General features: G+C 37.4%; 1 protein-coding gene across 2 annotated transcripts; it reads right to left on the bottom strand.

Moving 5' to 3' along the window:
* Positions 1 to 158: 158 nt before the first annotated feature.
* LOC123707732 lies at positions 159 to 5549 on the bottom strand. Of its 2 annotated transcripts, XM_045658039.1 has the most exons (7): positions 5245 to 5546; positions 5016 to 5103; positions 3331 to 3518; positions 3053 to 3259; positions 1336 to 1494; positions 679 to 818; positions 159 to 303 (listed from the first exon to the last, which is right to left on the bottom strand). In XM_045658039.1, exons 2-7 carry the CDS (start codon positions 5029 to 5031, stop codon positions 180 to 182), a joined length of 834 nt encoding a protein of 277 aa, XP_045513995.1. In that variant the 5' UTR covers positions 5032 to 5103; positions 5245 to 5546; the 3' UTR covers positions 159 to 179. The 2 variants fall into 2 exon arrangements, with proteins under 2 accessions (XP_045513995.1, XP_045513996.1); XM_045658040.1 differs by lacking the exon at positions 3053 to 3259 and having other exon boundaries at positions 5245 to 5549.
* Positions 5550 to 18526: the final 12977 nt, after the last annotated feature.

Below are 18526 nucleotides of genomic sequence, written 5' to 3'. Positions count from 1 at the left end.
TCTATCAAGTACATGTCAAAAGTTCACACACAGTTACGCCATCTAGCGGGTGGCATGCGAAGTTGACGAAAGCTCGATCGATTGGTCGCGGGCCGCGCGCGTTGCACGGCTTAATACAAGTAGGTATAAATTTTGTCACAATTCAATGAACGCAGTGAGATTAACAATTTGAATTCTTGCTAGGCTTTGTGCTTTGAATCGTTTATGAGTTGAATGTAATTCTTTTTGGTGAGAATATGTCTTATAACAAGATCCTGATCTGTCATATGCCTCAAAGGCTTTCTTTTAGAAGCGACGTTTGATCTAAAAATAAAACACAGATTTTATTATTATTAATATGAGTCCTTTGATACGGGTTTTTCATAAGATTATTTGAATATTATATTATAGTATTTCTCAAATACAACAAATGCTTATTAATTGAATTTTAAGTGTTTTAAAATTAAGTCATTCGCGAATAGTTAATTATCAGCGAAAAGAAAGTGGCAAAAGACACGAAGAAATATTAATTTATTTAACGAACAATTTCACTACATTAAAAAGACATTTAATTCTGACATTTAAATGCCTTAATACCTTAAGACAATTAAGTACGCAGGCTTGTATTTAGATGTAATGACCATATTATACCTAAGTATTTATTTATTTCATGGGATACCTATCTTTTACAATACATACCTTATACAATGGGCACTACAATTATTGAGTAATATTAAGAATCCTGGTAGTGCAAAGTCTAATGTCGCCCTTTCTTGAGCTATTAGTTTAATTAGGTGCAAAGGATCGGCTGTCATATCTGATAAATTACAGATCCTATCCTGAAAGAACAAGTGGATATTTATTATTAGGCATTTTTTTCAGGGTTACTATTTTATCACAGCATCGAACCCAATGCCTTCACCAAGTCCACGTGGAAAAACAGCCGTTGTGGGATTTGAAATCGTAGTAGCGTATATTTGTTATGTCGAACACTGACCCGTCATTATAGTTCGTCAATAATCACCTTGATAATTCAAATAAATTGAAAATTATATTTTTTGTAAATAAAATGACGCGTAGCAAATAAGAATTATGTCTATTAGTTTATATAACTACTACGCCAGTTCTTTTTCCGCACGGACTCTAATCGGTTTGAATAAAACAGATGTGAAACTGACAGTTCTGCAACGCACTTATAGATAACTATAACATATAAATAATAAAGCGTGATTCTTCACTTTGAAATGAATTTTACTGGTAGATATGTAATAAATAAGTACGTAGTTAGTAATATATACTATATATATCGCTACTTACATATACAATAACAAAATATTTATATTAAAATAATGATACCTCAGTAAGTGCCAAAACGTCCAATCTTTGTGCCTCTAAATTCGCTAAAGAATCTTTCGTGTAACGTTCACATTGTTTGCCAGCAATTTTAACACATTTTGCATACATTTGCTTGTTATAAAGACATTTAGACTCCATTGCCAGAGCTGCTTTCGTTGCCTAAGTATAAGATAAGTTAGTTACCTACGTTTACATCGTAAGTTATTAAGCCTTCATAATTCTATAAATTGTGTACAACTTATTGAATATAACGTTTACACGGCCTAGAAGGTTTTGCTTCTATGAAATGTTGTTAACACCTCGTAGTCCTATGGGGTTTGGAGCGGACACATTTGTTTCTGCGTCAATGTTTTTATTTCTATAGTGAAAACGTTAAACGTCGTCGATTTCAATTAAGACATTCTGGTTTCTGTATGGATTCGCAATTAGAATCTTAAACACGCAAACACTGCTCTTACAAAGTAACATTCATTGATAGACTTTATAAAAACTAAATCAGTGAGTTTTTAAACGAAATGTTGCCAAACTCGTATACTTCATTATACAAAGTCGAATCCGTGTAAAAGGAATTGAATTATTTATTATCTATAAGAGGTTAATCTCCAAGTGACATTAAGCTAAGCCATCAATTTCACTCGTCATAAACGACGGATACCGCGCCTCTAGCCTTAAATATTTATTGAATAACGTCGGATATAGGGCGGACCAATTCGACTTAGGGTACCTAGGTAACACTGAAAATATTTAGAAAATGACAAACGGGTTAATGTAGAAAGTTGGCAATACTTTAATTTTCGTTCCTCTCTACACATCGATAGAACCACTGAGAAAAGCAGTGGGTGCTTCCCTAGAGGTCTCCTCTATATCATTTTCTTACGCTTTCACCGCATCTTCAGGACTCGTAAAGCGAATATCTCGAATTTTATCTTTAGTTCTTGGATTTAAATAAAAGTCACAGGTCTCTCGACGCCTGCTATAGTCAAATATTCACCAGTCCATGCGAAGGTGTTTCTGGTTGTCGGTTAAAGTATTGGGAATCCATCTGGTACAAAGCTTCCTGACGCCTAAATGTTCGTGTAATATTTTTTGAACTTGACTCATACTACTACATACATACATACTTAGCCTCACCCGTATCTGCATATAGGTCACTCTCTTATCTTTCTCTATCATGCGACGCATTGCACTGATGTTATTTTCAGTGGTTGCTGTTAAAGTTCGTCTATCACGCGGATCATTATTGAGATTGCTTCATTAAGAAATGTTAATCGCAACCTATCATAGCTTTGCTGTTGAGTAAGCCCATAACGAAAGTCATAATAAATCATTGACCGACATTTTTTCGCGTTAGGTTCATTTCATCACACACACTTGTTACACACAAGAGTTTTCGATTTGCCGCCAATTCACAAAAACAAATGACAAATGAATGCAATATACGTTAGGTTACCAAAGAGTTCTACCAAAATTGAAATTCAAAAAAGTTTTCATTAGCAATGTTTCTAACTGGCCAGCTCTAAACATATTCAGTGTTACCCACGCTAAGAAACGTGCGTTAATTCTTTAAATGCCGGCAACGCGAGGCTTCTGGCATTGAGTGTCCACGGGCCCATTTGCTTTTCTATAAAAAAGCACCATCAAATATTGTAGGCATAAAATATCCCTGACTTAGACTGAAGGTACTCTTGTAACATTTAATAAAAAAACGGAATTTTACCTCTTTGATATCCTTCAGTAATAGCATTGATTGCTGATTGTAACTATCATATGAGTTCAGCAAAATATTTTTTGCCATCAAAGCTAAGTCTCTCTGCGTCGGTACCTCGTATACTCCAAAGTTTGTAGGTCCTTCTTTTGGACACTTGAATTTAGACCTTTTTGTTGTTGTGTATATACTCATATTTTTTATATGTTCCGTGGTAGTCTATGAATATTTTGAAGATGTAGGGAACTGTGTAACAATTTTGCGTATTATTTGACGTTAAAAAAACTTACCAATGACGTCATGTTACGATATTGCTGCTTCTTAGAACTCCTGACTATGGGTAATGTTATATTTGTTAAAAAAGGTGTACTGGTAGTTATGGTTGTTGTTAAGGTATCGGGTTTCGTCTCATCAAAACCGGGAAACTGCTCAAACTCAGCGTACCCAGCACAGCTTGTTATTACCAGTAAGTTGAAGTCTAGAAAATCAATAGATACATTGTTATTTTTATTCTTTTTACACGCCATCTTTTTCTTGTCCCTACCACGGTTGATTCGAAGCCATTAATAACAAAAATATATAATAACGATAACAATGATAATTATAAATCTATTACAATTAATGAAATTCTGTAATAATCTTAGTAGTAATAAGGTAAATGTTGTAATTCTTGTTAGGGCACGAAAATATACACACAGTATCCGTAATAAAGAAATATATTCACTGTTTAACTTGGAAGTGATATGTCTGCTTCCTACCACGATACAAATTGGAATAAATCAGAAATGACCTGGAGCAGAGTGAGGTAAAGACAATTTGGCGCCTCGATAAGATGGCGGCTCGATCGCTCATTCAAATGACAGGAAATAGTCAATACAATGATTAATTTTTGCAATCTTACTCAAATAAATCAACAGTAAAATGAAATAATTGTACTATTTGCATTCATGTCTATGATATTAAAAGCCTTTTGTTAAACTTTATCTAATTTAACTTTATTTAACCAATTTCTGTAAAGTTGAATATATATATTGTAAAGTAAAATATTGCCATAAAGAAGCTTCACATCTTACGTTTGTACGCACACATTTTTTATTAATTGGTGTGATTTGGTTTAATTACCATTTTCAAAAATCAATATTAATATTTTACTGTACTGAATAAACTTTATAGTTTCGGAAAGATTTGGCTTCACACAGTAGGTCTAATATTGTACGTCAACGTGATTACTACACGTTTAATTGAAGTCATGATGTTCAGATTTCGTTTGAAAATTGACACGGCTCACGGTTCGTTCTTAATTTTAACAAACAACCCACAATAATAATATACATTATATTATATATGTGGGAATAGGTGTAAGTAGTATTTAAGATGTTGTTTTAAATAATAAAACCTATTTGAATATTGGTATGTCTTATTCACATCTCGCTTCCTCTCAAAGTGACGAAGACTACTTCAAGCCCTTAATTATCATGGTGAGACTGACCACTGCTTTGAGATAATCCCACCACCTCATACCTTTGATCCTACCCTAGTAGGGCTGTTACCTTAGGTCTCCCGTACTTATTTATATATTCACTGTGGTAAGTTTAGGTTGTTAGGTTCTTACATCTAGCAATATCATGTAGTTATCACTAAATAAATGTATGCGATTGCTAATACATTCACTATATATACTATACAGATACTCCTGACATTAAAAACATATAAATTTACCTACACATTTTACAGCTGTACACATGACAACAGCATATAAATATATCACGAATATATACGATATTTAAATATACTATTACAACATGCACACGTAGTTATATGTACAAGCAACCAAATAATATTAACTTATGCTGAGCCCCGTAGGAGAGAGACACTTAATCATAAAACAGTTTAAGGTTTTAGTTCTACGTAACGTCTCCTTCCTAAGTAATTAAAGCGACACAATAGGATGGAGTATAAAAAGAGAGATACATACGTGTAAATATAAGCATAGTTCCTCTGTTTATGCGAAGTTTTTTGCCGACTTCTACCTAGCGTGTTTACTTGAGAACTGTCGCTTGCAACTGAAAATTTACAAATATGCTCAAGATTAAAAGGTCGTATGAATAAATAAGTGTAAAAAACTTTACCTTATATAACCTCAAATCTCAGAAATTACAGCGTATTTTTTTATGACAAATAAAATTAATCAGTGGCGCTGCTACCTTTTAGGCCTGGGTCTCACTTCTGTATCAATTCCATCATGATCATTTGACAATCTAATAGGCAAGTAGGTGAGCCGCTTCGTGACACACGCCGTCCACTTTTTGGGTCTACTGCTTTCTCAGCATGTTTTCCTTGTAGTAAGAAAGTCAATACCTACGACCTCAGATTTGAATGTCGCACGCTGAAGCCACTAGGCCAACACTGCTTAAACATATCACATTAGCCCCCAAAAGCAATGAAACAGCAAATAAAGCCTTCATTAATAAAAAATCGTTCTGATTTGTGTTTGTAATTGTAAATACGTTACAAATGACTTTTGGAAAAAATATTTAAATTTATTAAACTTCCATGAAAACCCTGTTTTATTTATTGATATTGACATATATTTTTTTTTATTTATGAACACAACGTTGCATTACAAAATCAAAATTGAACATACTTTAAATTAAATCGAGGGCAACTGGCGGCCTTACGCTTTCGAGCGATCTCTTCCAGGTTACTGTTATATATCCAGTATATGTTACAAGTTACTTTTTATAAAATACATACTATTATGGGGAACATAAATGTTACAAAAAAAAATATACACTTTCACTTTTAGAAGCAAAAAATAACTAGCAAAACAGCGGATTAGGTAACAGGTACCTTTGCTTTTTTAAACATTGATCAGTTCACTCCCGAATATGTCAAGCACTGGATAAGAAGCATTTATTGTTATATTTTAATAGCGACGATTTTAATAGATATTATAAAGTATTATTAATAAGAATAAATTGGTTTATAATAGAAATTGCCAAGGCATTTAAAATATTAAGTTATCTCGTCTAACATTACGTCGAAACACGTTTTTCAACGAATCGGCCCAAACATTCATGTTTTCAAATGTTATTTGATCAACATTGATAAAGGCTTTATACGAACGGAAATGTGACTGCCTTGGGATTATTACGTTACACTAAGGATGTGAAAATTTCCCTACAAGATACCTATTCAATGTAATCAGGGTTCAGGAATTGTTGATTCTAGATTTATCAATATGTAGCGTAAGTTTGACAAAGACAAAGTACAGCATTTTTGGGTCTGGATTGTCTGACACACGCTGTCGAGTATTTGGATTTAATGCAAGCTGGTATCTTTACGTTTTCCTTCACCGTTCGAGCAAATGTTAAATGTGCTCATAGCCAGAAAAGCTATTCATGCCGGTGATCGATTTCAGGGATGAGAGTCGCACAGCACTTGATTAGTCTTGTTATATTAAATCTAATCAATTATGATTGAAACTTCATGACAAAACTTAATTGCATTTGATAACAGAAAAGAGGTGTTATGTGTTCCTAGTTATAGTAAGTGCCATTGGTTCCATGGTGTCTAATTATGCTTACTCTATGTAATTAAGAAATTTAGATATAATGTAGACTTGTAAGAAACCAACGTACATCATTGATGTGCCATACTTTGTAATCACATAAGTTTTTTGGAATTCAATTAGTTTATAAACTTGGATTTTTGTGATCTCCGGCTGCAATCAAAAGAGGATAAAATATTAATTGTATTTGCTGTTATTTATGTGAGGTTTTGTCTATGTTTATGTATTGGGAGGGCTAAACAAAATAAAGTAAATTTGTATGTCTAATGTCTGATACGTGTAATTAAAATGTGGCCCAATATACAAAAGTACAAAAAAGCGTCAAAGATTTCTATCAATATTTCATGACAAACAAGAAAAGTACTATTGAAAACTCAAAACCCGTTGCTATGGTTACCATGGAAACGCTGAATCAATGTCATTTGCGTGTGTGGAGCGTTATAGCTCGCTCAAATGAATAAACTAAGCCAGGATGATATTTCAGCCATGGAAAACCAACTGCGTAGTAACATGGACGAAGATAAAAAGTATTGGCGAGTGAACGACGTCAAATGTGACGCAATCCATACAGCAAAGACCTATGAAGAATTCGCGTAAGTATCTTTAGATTCTGTTATCAAAAGACGGCCAATTAGGAGCAGTGTTGGCCTAGTGGCTTCAGCGCCCGACTATTACCCCTGAGGTCGTAAGTTCGATCCCCAGCTGTGCACCAATGGACTGTCTTTCTTTGTGCGCATTTAACATTAGCTCGAACGGTGAAGGAAGACATCGTGAGGAAACCGGCTTGCCTTAGACCCAAAAAGTCATGAACATAATCAAAACAAAAGTAGGTATAGCTCAAGGAGATTAAAATTGGTGATTTTGAAAGTAACTTCCAAAAAAAGAGTATCTTCTAAAGTGTCTCAAGATGTCTATCTGCTAACCGGCATCTAATGTCCATTGCAATGTACCCTATGTAATGTGCAATGTCGCGTGAAGCGTCCCGAGCTGATGTGTGTAGAATCGTTGACCATTGCAGCCCAATCCCGTCAATCTCGAACGGGATCTCGTCATATTATGCTTCGGGATTGATCCCGAAAAATTACACGGGATCTCGCGAGAACGAGATCCCGCGAGATCGGGATTGCATTCCCTTGCTGTCATACTGTTTTTCTTCAGTTTCTAAATGGTTTTCACAGACTAAGCACATAACTAATATACCCAATAGAAATCAGTGTTTCAGTTATAATATTATTATGCATATTATTGGTATACACTGAAGTTGAGTATTTTTTAATTTTTTGTTTTTTATTTCAGAGATAGAGTCGCCGCTGCTCATTTACGACCTTTGGAGAGGAGTGACTACAAAAACAAGAGTTTTAGAGGATGGAATCAATTTGCGAGGAAGAGAGAATATGAGGAATAAAGTGTATTTGTAATTAATTCAAGTCAATTAAATTATAAATCAATTTTTGAGTTTATTTACCTGAAAGAGGAAATTACGTTTGTGTTACAATTGTGCCCTCTAATGCCTAAAACTATATTATGGCTGAGAGCATCTCCATGACGGTTTGGTAATGGGGCTGCTCCGTAATATCAGGTACATTACAAACCAGTCCCATGTACCCATCCCAGGAAGTAAAGTAATGTCCACACTGTATTATAAAACCCGTGACAAACTTTACTAAATATTCGAAAATATTAATAAAATAAAAGAAAGATAAAAACCATTACTAATGCTACCTTTGTTCTAAACTTTGCTATAAAGCTTAAATGGAGATGGATAGGGCATGCAGCAAGACTTTCAGATGAGGGATGGACCATGAGGGCGAGCCGCTGGGAGGCCCTTTTGGGAAACTATTCGGAGGAAGATCGCTCCGAAATGGGCGGATGGCAATATCGAAACGGCTGGCTGGATGCAGTTTGCCTATGGCAAAGACCTGAGATCCTGGTGACCTTCACCTACGGAAGGGTTCTTGCAAACTAATTTGCTATTAAACATTTAGGATTAAGTTTATTTTGATTTTGCAAGAAATAAAAGGCTTTTAATTTTTGTATTATTTATTAATAACGACTTTAAAACCTTGTAACAAATTGAAGTTATGATTTACAAAACACCGTTAAAATATGAATAAAATGTCCAACTTGGTAGAAATTATGGTTTGCTCTTAGGATTTGACATAAGGATAATAATTTCGATTTTCGTGTGGGAGCTTTCCTTCTTGGGGTTGTAGAAGCGGCGGTCGTTTCTGTCCATCTTCACCAATGGTGTGTTATACCAGCCGTAACTGTAATTAATATACCAGGATCAGAAACTTGCGAAAATGCGAAACTAGCATTTGTGATTAGTAGACCAATCTTACACACGATGTATGTTTTCGTATTGTTACGAAGACGGGTCGACTGCATGTTTCTAGATTTTTCCACTAGTTAGAGAACTTTTCAGCAGGCTGTAATATGATTTCTGACCGTTTCAGGAGAGGGTCAATCACATATTAGAAAATTGTAATTTTCATAATGTTACCCTAGTTTTCAGGAAGCTGAAACCTTTTTTCAGTCGGTTTCAGAACATGTGTAGTAGAGTAGTGCAGTTTTCAGGAGACCCGTTTTCAGGCGTTTTCAGGCCTAGGTATACCCCTTTGATGAAGGAATATTCTAGACCAAACTTTCTAGGTGTGAGACAAGGACGGAGCAACGTGCGAAAGAGACAAAGAGTTCGGACGTTCTAGAATTGTGCAATCGCTACTCAGTAGCAAGCCCGCCTAGAAAGTTCTCGAATATTGTTTAGAATTATTCCCAGGGCTATATAAGCGAGCCGAAACGCGACTAGTCGACTTTAGTTTGGAATGCGATAACAAGAGAGAAACACCGAAGCGATAAAGTGATTACAAGTGATAAAGTACTGTGTGAAGTGTGCATAAGTGAAGTAATTAGTCACTGTGTTTTTGTGTGTTATTAGTGCATCTCTGCAATTAATTTGTGCCCATAAATTCCTCATTGATTTATCAAGAAACAAACCCTTGAATAAATCCACGGCATTTTCTATCCGATCCCCTAGCTCGTAACATTTTGGTGTCAGAAGTGGGATAGAAAAATGCCAATTACTCCAAGGGAGAATCAAGAGGAGTCTGTGGCAGAGTCTCCAGCTGCGGAGGGAGTGCAGACAAGGGCGCAATTAGCACGTGACGTCGCCCGACGACAAAGTTTTGATGCGAACCGTGGGATGGGCGAAAGCAACGAGGCCAACATCCTTCTTGCTCTGCGTCAAATGATGGAAGAACAGGCACAGGCACGCCAAATGATTGAAGAACAGACACGGCAGGAAGAGCAGGCACGCCGTCAAGAAGAACAGGCACGCCGTCAAGAAGAACAGGCACGCCAAATGATTGAAGAACAAGCTCAGACACGTCGCATGATAGAGGAGCAGGCACGACGTCAAGAGGAGCAGGCTCGCCATATAGGAGAAAAACTTTGTGACCTGAAAATACAGGTAGATAAAAAGATTGAGAATTTGGAATCTAATATGGATTGTAAGCTATCCAAGCAGGATAAACGTATCCTTGGATTAGAAAATGAAATGCAATGCCTGAAGACCTCTGGTGTTGTCACGACTGTAGCACCACCTGGAAATGTGAAAGTGCCTCCCTTTGATGGTACATCTTCTTGGGGCGCGTACAAGCTTCAATTTGAGACTGTAGCACAGTCAAACGGGTGGACTGACGATCAAGCAGTTACCGCCCTTATTCTGGGACTGCGAGACGAAGCACTCTCCATATTAGATACCAAGAAAGGTAAGGTGACGTTGAAGCAACTGCTAGATGCCCTGGAATCACGGTATGGAGACGCACATTTAGAGCACGTTTACAGGGCTCAATTGAAGGATAGAATACAGCAGACAAATGAAAGTTTGCAAAAACGGGGACTTGAAATAGAGAAGCTGGTAAGGAAGGCCTACGCATCCTCACCAGATGTTGCAGACAAGATGTTGGTTCAAGCTTTTGTCGACGGTATTCGAGACCGTGAAACTCGAATGGCTGTGATCCTCGGTCACCATAAGGACCTTAAGGATGCTCTTGCCCAAGTGTTGGAAGTAGAAGCATTTTGCAAGGATCATCGACCTAATCGCATTAGGGCTGTCACGGAAAAACTAAGTTCCCAACGTGGACCCACCTGTTACCTCTGTAGGGAAATAGGGCATATGAGATTTTCATGCCCTAAAAAAGATCTCAGAGGCGAAATAAAGACTAGACGTGGAGAACCGGAAGCAGCGGGTGACTGCCGCTGAACAGCGGCAGGGAAACGAGTAGAAGCCAGGACCAAGGGGCGGGTGCTGGCCGGTTCTGTAAGGAAGGCCCCAAAAGTTATGATCACTCAAACTCAGGATGAGAATACCACACGATAACAAATCGATGGAGAAGTTAACGGATGTAGGTGTAAGTTAACCCTTGATACTGGAGCTTCCCGGACAGTAATTAGATACCAACTTCTGAAGTCATTTTACAAAAGCCTTTCTGGTGGAAATGTACAGCTCCTTACAGCTACTGGTCAGCACATAACCGTTCGAGGGGAAGGTATCGCTACCTTCCAGATTGGGGGAAGATCATACAGACATAAGGTGGTTATTGCTGACATCGTGGATGACTGTATTATCGGTTTAGACTTCATGAAGCATTACAACTGTAAGATTGACTTGGAGAACGGTACGTTCAAGTGTAGAGATGAGGTAATTTCTCTAAAAGGTAATACATTGAAGGGTGGGTATGACGTCTATAGATCCATCACTGAAAATAGTACAGTCAGTAAACAACGAGATATAGTTCAAGAAGTATTAGAGGGCTGTAAGGAAACCTTGTCGAAAGGAGAAATGTTGAAAGCAAAGTCTATTGAAGTCATTTTCAGACATGTTTGCTACACACGATGGAGATCTAGGAAGGACAGGTGTAGTTAAACATCGAATTGAGACTGGAACCGAAAGACCGATACGTTTGCGACCGCGACGAGTACCTGTCGCATATGAAAAAAATATAGACAAGATGATTACGGAAATGTCAAACCATAATGTCATCGAATCATCTTCCAGCCTTTGGTGCTCTGCAGTAGTTTTAGTCAAGAAAAAGGATAACAGTTTAAGGTTCTGCGTCGACTACCGTCGTCTTAACGATATCACAAAGAAGGACAGTTACCACTTACCTAGAATAGATGACACCTTGGATACCTTAAGTGGGGCAAAATGGTTTACAACTTTAGACTTGAAAAGTGGGTACTGGCAGGTAGAGATAGACCCAAGTCATAAAGAGAAGACAGCGTTCTCAACTGGAAAAGGACTATGGCAGTTTAAAGTTATGCCGTTTGGGCTTTGCAATGCGCCTGCTACCTTTGAAAGACTAATGGAGAAAGTACTGTCAGGACTGATAGGACAAGCCTGCTTAGTGTACTTGGATGATGTAGTCATCATTGGGAGAAATTTTGAAGATCACATACGGAATCTGCAACGGGTGCTCACCAGACTTCATAAAGCCAACCTGAAATTAAGTCCAAAGAAATGTTTATTTTTCAAAAGAGAAGTGAGCTACTTGGGTCACATTATATCGCAGGACGGAGTTCGAACAGATCCCGAGAAGATAGTTGCGGTGAAGGAATGGCCAGTACCTAAAGATAAAACTGAAGTCCGTGCTTTCTCAGGTTTATGTTCTTACTACCGAAGATTCGTGAAAAATTTCGCGGATATTGCAAAACCTCTTCACAAACTCACTGAAGAGAAGAGGAAATTCACATGGGATGGAGAGTGTGAAGTTGCATTTAATGAGCTCAAGAACCGACTATGTGAGACTCCGATACTAGGCTACCCGGACCATGATGGCGAATATGTGGTAGATACAGATGCCAGTGGAAAAGGCATCGGAGGTGTACTATCACAGGTAAAAGGTGAGCGCGAGGAAGTAATAGCCTACTTCAGCAAGTCGTTATCGAAACCAGAACGAAACTATTGTGTCACTCGGAGGGAACTACTGGCTGTTGTGAAGACGCTGCAGCATTTCAGTAAATACTTACTAGGTCGCAAGTTCCGTCTTAGAACAGATCATGCTGCATTAAAATGGCTACTTCAGTTCAAAAACCCAGAAGGACAAGTGGCTCGATGGATCGAACAATTGCAAGAGTATGGCTTTGCTACTGAACATCGCAAGGGTAGAGCGCACGGGAACGCAGATGCATTGTCTCGTAGGCCATGTGAAGAAGACTGTAAACATTGTACAAGACACGAAGGTAGAGTGGTTGCCCATGTGAGGATACTAAGAACGGATACCATTAGTCCAGATTGGTGTGGTAAATTAATTCAAGAAGAGGAACAACAAGACTCTGACATTAAACCAATTCTGGACTGGATGAAAACTTCAGCTATAAAGCCGCGATGGAATGATGTTGCATCTACTAGCACCACGACCAAGAGTTACTGGGCTCAATGGGATAGCTTAGTTCTCCATAATGGGGTGTTATGTCGTAAATGGGAAAACGCTCGTGGGGATGCATCTCATCTACAGTTAGTTGTGCCAAGATCCAAGATTCGCAACATATTGGAAATGTTTCATGACGGCTCATCAGGCGGACACTTAGGTGTAAAAAGGACTCTTTTGAAAATTAAAGAGAGATTTTATTGGATACATTGCCGCGAAGATGTAGAAGACTGGATTCGAAAATGTAAAGCTTGTGCAGCTGTTAAAGGCCCACAGTCGAGAACTAGAGCGAGTATGAAGAAATACAATGTCGGAGCTCCATGGGAGAGGATAGCAGTTGACATAGCTGGACTATTTCCGTTAACAGAAAAAGGAAATCAGTACATCATGGTTGTTATGAATTATTTTACGAAGTGGCCCGAAGTATTCCCTATTCCCAATCAAGAGGCAGTTACAGTAGCTGAGATACTTGTAAATGACGTATTCTCTAGATTTGGAGTACCCTTGGAAATGCACAGTGATCAGGGAAGGAATTTTGAGTCTCTACTATTTCAAGAATTATGCCGATTAATGGGAATTCATAAGACGCGGACTACTCCATATCACCCACAGTCAGATGGAATGGTGGAACGCTTCAATCAAACTTGGGAAAGGCACTTGGCAAAACTGGTGGACAATCATCAAAAAGACTGGGACAAGTATATTCCATTATTTTTAATGTCATACCGGTCTGCGGTTCATGAAACCACGAATGTTATTCCTGCTTTAGCCATGTTTGGGAGACAACTTAGATTACCAGCGGATATTGTAACTGGGCGACCACCTGACACACCGGAGAGTGTTACAGAATATGCTGCGGATCTGCGTAATAAACTGGATGAAATCCATGAACACGTAGGAGCATCACAAAGTAAAATAAGTGAGACTACGAAGATTAGGTATGACAGAAAGACGAATCACATAGAATTTAAAGAAGGCTCGCAAGTATGGCTCCATAACCCAACAAAACGAAAAGGCAAATCACCAAAGCTTCAAGCTGACTGGGACGGTCCATACACGATAGTCACGAAGATAAATGACGTTACCTATCGCATAAAGAAAGTGGGTGGTTTAAGGAGCAAACCGAAAGTCGTTCACATAAATCTATTGGCTCCCTATAAAGGATGTAATGATGCTCGGGACGAGCATGTCTAAGGAGGGGGTAGTTTTACGAAGACGGGTCGACTGCATGTTTCTAGATTTTTCCACTAGTTAGAGAACTTTTCAGAAGGCTGTAATATGATTTCTGACCGTTTCGGGAGAGGGTCAATCACATATTAGAAAATTGTAATTTTCATAATGTTACCCTAGTTTTCAGGAAGCTGAAACTTTTTTTCAGTCGGTTTCAGAACATGTTTAGTAGAGTGGTGCAGTTTTCAGGAGACCCGTTTTCAGGCATTTTCAGGCCTAGGTATACCCCTTTGATGAAGGAATATTCTAGACCAAACTTTCTAGGTGTGAGACAAGGACGGAGCAACGTGCGAAAGAGACAAAGAGTGCGGACGTTCTAGAATTGTGCAATCGCTACTCAGTAGCAAGCCCGCCTAGAAAGTTCTCGAATATTGTTTAGAATTATTCCCAGGGATATATAAGCGAGCCGAAACGCGACTAGTCGCCTTTAGTTTGGAATGCGATAGCAAGAGAGAAACACCGAAGCGATGAAGTGCGAATAAAGTGAATACAAGTAATAAAGTACTGTGTGAAGTGTGCATAAGTGAAGTAATAAGTGATTGTTTTTGTGTGTTATAAGTGCATTTCTGCAATTAATTTGTGCCCATAAATTCCTCATTGATTTATCAAGAAATAAACCCTTGAATAAATCCACGGCATTTTCTATCCGATCCCCTAGCTCGTAACAGTATCTTCTTTTGTATAATCAGAAGCATTATCTTTTCTCGGATATTTAAACATAGAATAATAGATAGAGAACCATAGATCTTAAAAAGAAGAATCGGTTTAACTAGCTAGTAGTTAAAGCGGTTGAAGACCGGCAACACACTCGCGAGCCCTCTTGCATTGAGTGTCCATGGGCGGCATATCACTTAACATCAGGTGAGCCTTCTACCCGTTTGACCCGGTCTATAAAAAAAAGTAGTTTCTCTTGAAGATTCACATCAGATAATCAGCCAGTGCTGAGCTGTCAACGAGATTTTCCCTTACTAAAACATGCAGTGTACATTTTATTTGATAGTCTGATTCAATAATTACACTTGGTTAGCAGTTGCTGCTGCTGGATACTTGCTGCGAGGCCCTTTAGCCCTCGTCTGGGCGACGTTGTGATGATAATTATTAACTTTTTCGGTGTACTCCTTGGACTCCGCTTTTAATTGATCATGTGCAGCATAAAATTTCGTTGTAACAGGAATCGCTGTTTTAGACAATGTTACTTATTGAGTTAGATTACTTTATAGACAGTAAGGTTATCAAATAATTGTCGTATCATTCCAATTCCTTGCCCTTGATAAGACATTCTTATGACAACGTTTACTTATTGTATGAATTGTAAATGAAAGGTTTTACACTTCAATATAGCTAGCTTCTTTGTCTATTACAGTATATGTCTGATTTGCGTTTTCTACAAAGTGTACTATGGTGAGTGTTCTGAATAATTGTTTGGGTCGATCCCTCATGCCTCATTTCAACACCATACGAGCCGTATCAATGCAAAATTTCATCTACACCACCTTGATGGCTGAAAGTCTTCTACAGTCCATTTTACTAGGCATTTTCTTTTGCGAACTAGGAAACTGTAGAACAGAGATATGGCCTCCAACTATTAAAGTTGGAGTGTACTCCTCCCTCAAAGGCTGGCAATGCACGTAATAAAAATGGGTGTCCATGGGCTGCGATGACTGCCCTTTGCTCGTTACCCTATACCCCCAATGGTGTGGTTACAGTTCCGTGTTTGTTATTCATTTAATACGAATACGAACTAATAATGATACTAGATCCTAGTTTAGGTCTGGTTATTTACGCAGGCGAAAGTTTTTAACGCTTGTGTATGTTTTTCTAATAGTTAAGTATATTAAAACATACTAATTCTTTTCTCAATAAAACATAGAATAAATGGCTCTTATTCCGTATACAAAACAGTGTTAATTGCAAAATATTTTAGTCGTTTAGCAAGCAAGACTCACATCCAAAATTGGGTCTGTAAATTTTGTAATTTCTGAAATGTTTCACTTCTCGATAAATGATCTCGTTGAGCATGTGAATGTCGATCGGCATCCGAGTGCCAAAAGTACATTTCGCTTCGTTAACCATTGTACCTGTAATATTTCAAAACAATAAAAATCTATATAGTTGGCTACTTTATTTATATGTCCATGGGCGGCGGTATCACTTAACACCAGATGGGCTTCAGTTCGCCCCCTGTTCTATTAAAAAAAAACTGAAGAGACGTTCGCCACAACTCCACCTGATGTTAAGAAAGAGGCCCATTGGAGGCCACGCCTGTCCAGGAGATGTCTATTTAATTGCCGCTTAAATGAACCTATGTTAAACTGTCCAGGGAAGATGGAAGGATCAACACCTTTGCTGTTTTCACAATAAATTACGATTCAAATCGTGTAGTTCAGCACCTGGAGATGTCAAGCTTTATCTAGTAGTTTAGGAGTTCGTTTGAACAAGAAAAAGTACACTCAAAATCGATCAAAATATATTTATTTATTCAGTTTAGATGCGCATGCGAAAGATTAAGAGAAAATTCGCCAAAGACGCAATAGTTTGAGTACCTTGCTTTGGATGAGTATGTATGCGTGCCTGATGATTTTGGTATTTATTGAATTATGCATTGCATATTTATAAGCTTATTTCGTAATAATACAGCTAACATGAATTATATATAATAAGAAGTTATATTTAAGATATAGCCCAGGATAGGATAAATAATACACAAATAAAAATGATTCAATACATTTAACTAAGTAATACCTATTTTATCTGTGATGTGTGCTGGTATAGGTGAGGTGTGTGAGGAGTGAGATACGTGAGGGTGTAAATGTGGGGTGTGCATCGTCATGCAGGAGATTTAGCTATGGATATTCTTAATATTAAATGTTCCATGGTTAAGAAAGCAAGGTCAAAAGGGTATTCTTTTATTTATATAATTTAGTGTTGGACTAATTGGGGCGTATTACGTGTATTACGAATGTGCCTAGTACAATACAAACAGATTTGGATGGAGGTTATTATTAAGTGTTTTTTTTGGAGGATACATACCGAAAGATAGCTTTTTACAAGGGATCAAAAATTGTATACAATAATAAACGCTTAAAAATGTTTCATTGACAATTTTGACTATACTTAGACAATTTATTTTGACTTTGGCACTTACATTAAATAAAAATCATAGACGACTTCTATATTTTCCATAAGGAGTGTTAACTTCAGTGTGCTACTGATCCCCGTTGTAGGTTCGAACCCAGGCCCGCCCACAAATAGACTTTCTGTATATGTGCGTGCACACTCCCTACGGTGATCCAACATGTCTCACATCCAAAAATCGATGACGTTTGAGATCTCAGGCACCATCACCTACTTGCCTATTAGATTGATAAATGATTATGAAACGGATACAGCAATGTGAGGCCCAACTTAAACAACGCTACTGATTTATTTTTGTCTATGTGCGCATCTAACGGACGCTCGTACGGTGAAAGAAAAAATCGTGAGGAAACCGTCATGTCTCATCCAAAAATCGACATGTGTCAGACCAAATTCTGATCACTCACTTGTCTATAAAATGCTAATATAAATCACCATAGAAACCGAGTCATTCTGAGGCAAATATCATAATCCAGTAGCTAAATGTAATAATTAAATATCTGTCACATTGCTCTTCATAGTACTTATAAATATTTATTTGCAATAATGGTACAAAAATGTTATGGTGGTACAATCTAAAGTTCGCATATTCTGCCACACATAATGACGTACAAATGAGTCTTAAAATGAATTTTACAAACATACATTTTGAGTCATATCATTATAGTCAATCTTATATTTACACTAACTGATTTCAAATATAAGCCTTTTATTTCTGATACCTTACATGAAGGGTACCCGATTTAGGAGTACCCGCAAACAACATCGGCTCCGCGTTAAAAAAGTTTAAAAAATAGTCAAAGTGAGAAAATAGTTCTAAAAAGTTACTAAAACTGTGCCAAACTGTAACCTGCAGTGATACAAGTTGGAGTACAGACTTTATATAAAACATTCTGGAAGAAAATAGTGATAAAAGTTTCAACGAACAAAATTCAAATTTTAAAAAAATATCAGTGCAATTCTAAATGAAGTTGAAAGAAACAGAAAGTTAATCAAACTATATGTGTTGGACTAATTACGATACGATAGTGATAAAACAAAGTTCCTAATATATACTTATTTAAAATTACCTTCTTAAAAACTATAAAATAACCCGCATCACTCGTAATAAAACACGAA

Source organism: Pieris brassicae, chromosome 3 (genome assembly GCF_905147105.1).
Source record: "Pieris brassicae chromosome 3, ilPieBrab1.1, whole genome shotgun sequence".
Lineage (NCBI taxonomy): Eukaryota > Metazoa > Arthropoda > Insecta > Lepidoptera > Pieridae > Pieris > Pieris brassicae.
Note: the sequence above shows the minus strand (reverse complement) of the source record. Positions and strands in the feature narration are given on the sequence as shown.

Excerpts from the sequence above, each read along its gene's own strand:
- LOC123707732 (XM_045658039.1), bottom strand. Across the intron at positions 1,495-3,052 it reads TACTGAAGGATATCAAAGAG|GCAACGAAAGCAGCTCTGGC; the intron begins GTAAAATTCCGT and ends TCTTATACTTAG. Across the intron at positions 819-1,335 it reads ACGTTTTGGCACTTACTGAG|GATAGGATCTGTAATTTATC; the intron begins GTATCATTATTT and ends TTGTTCTTTCAG.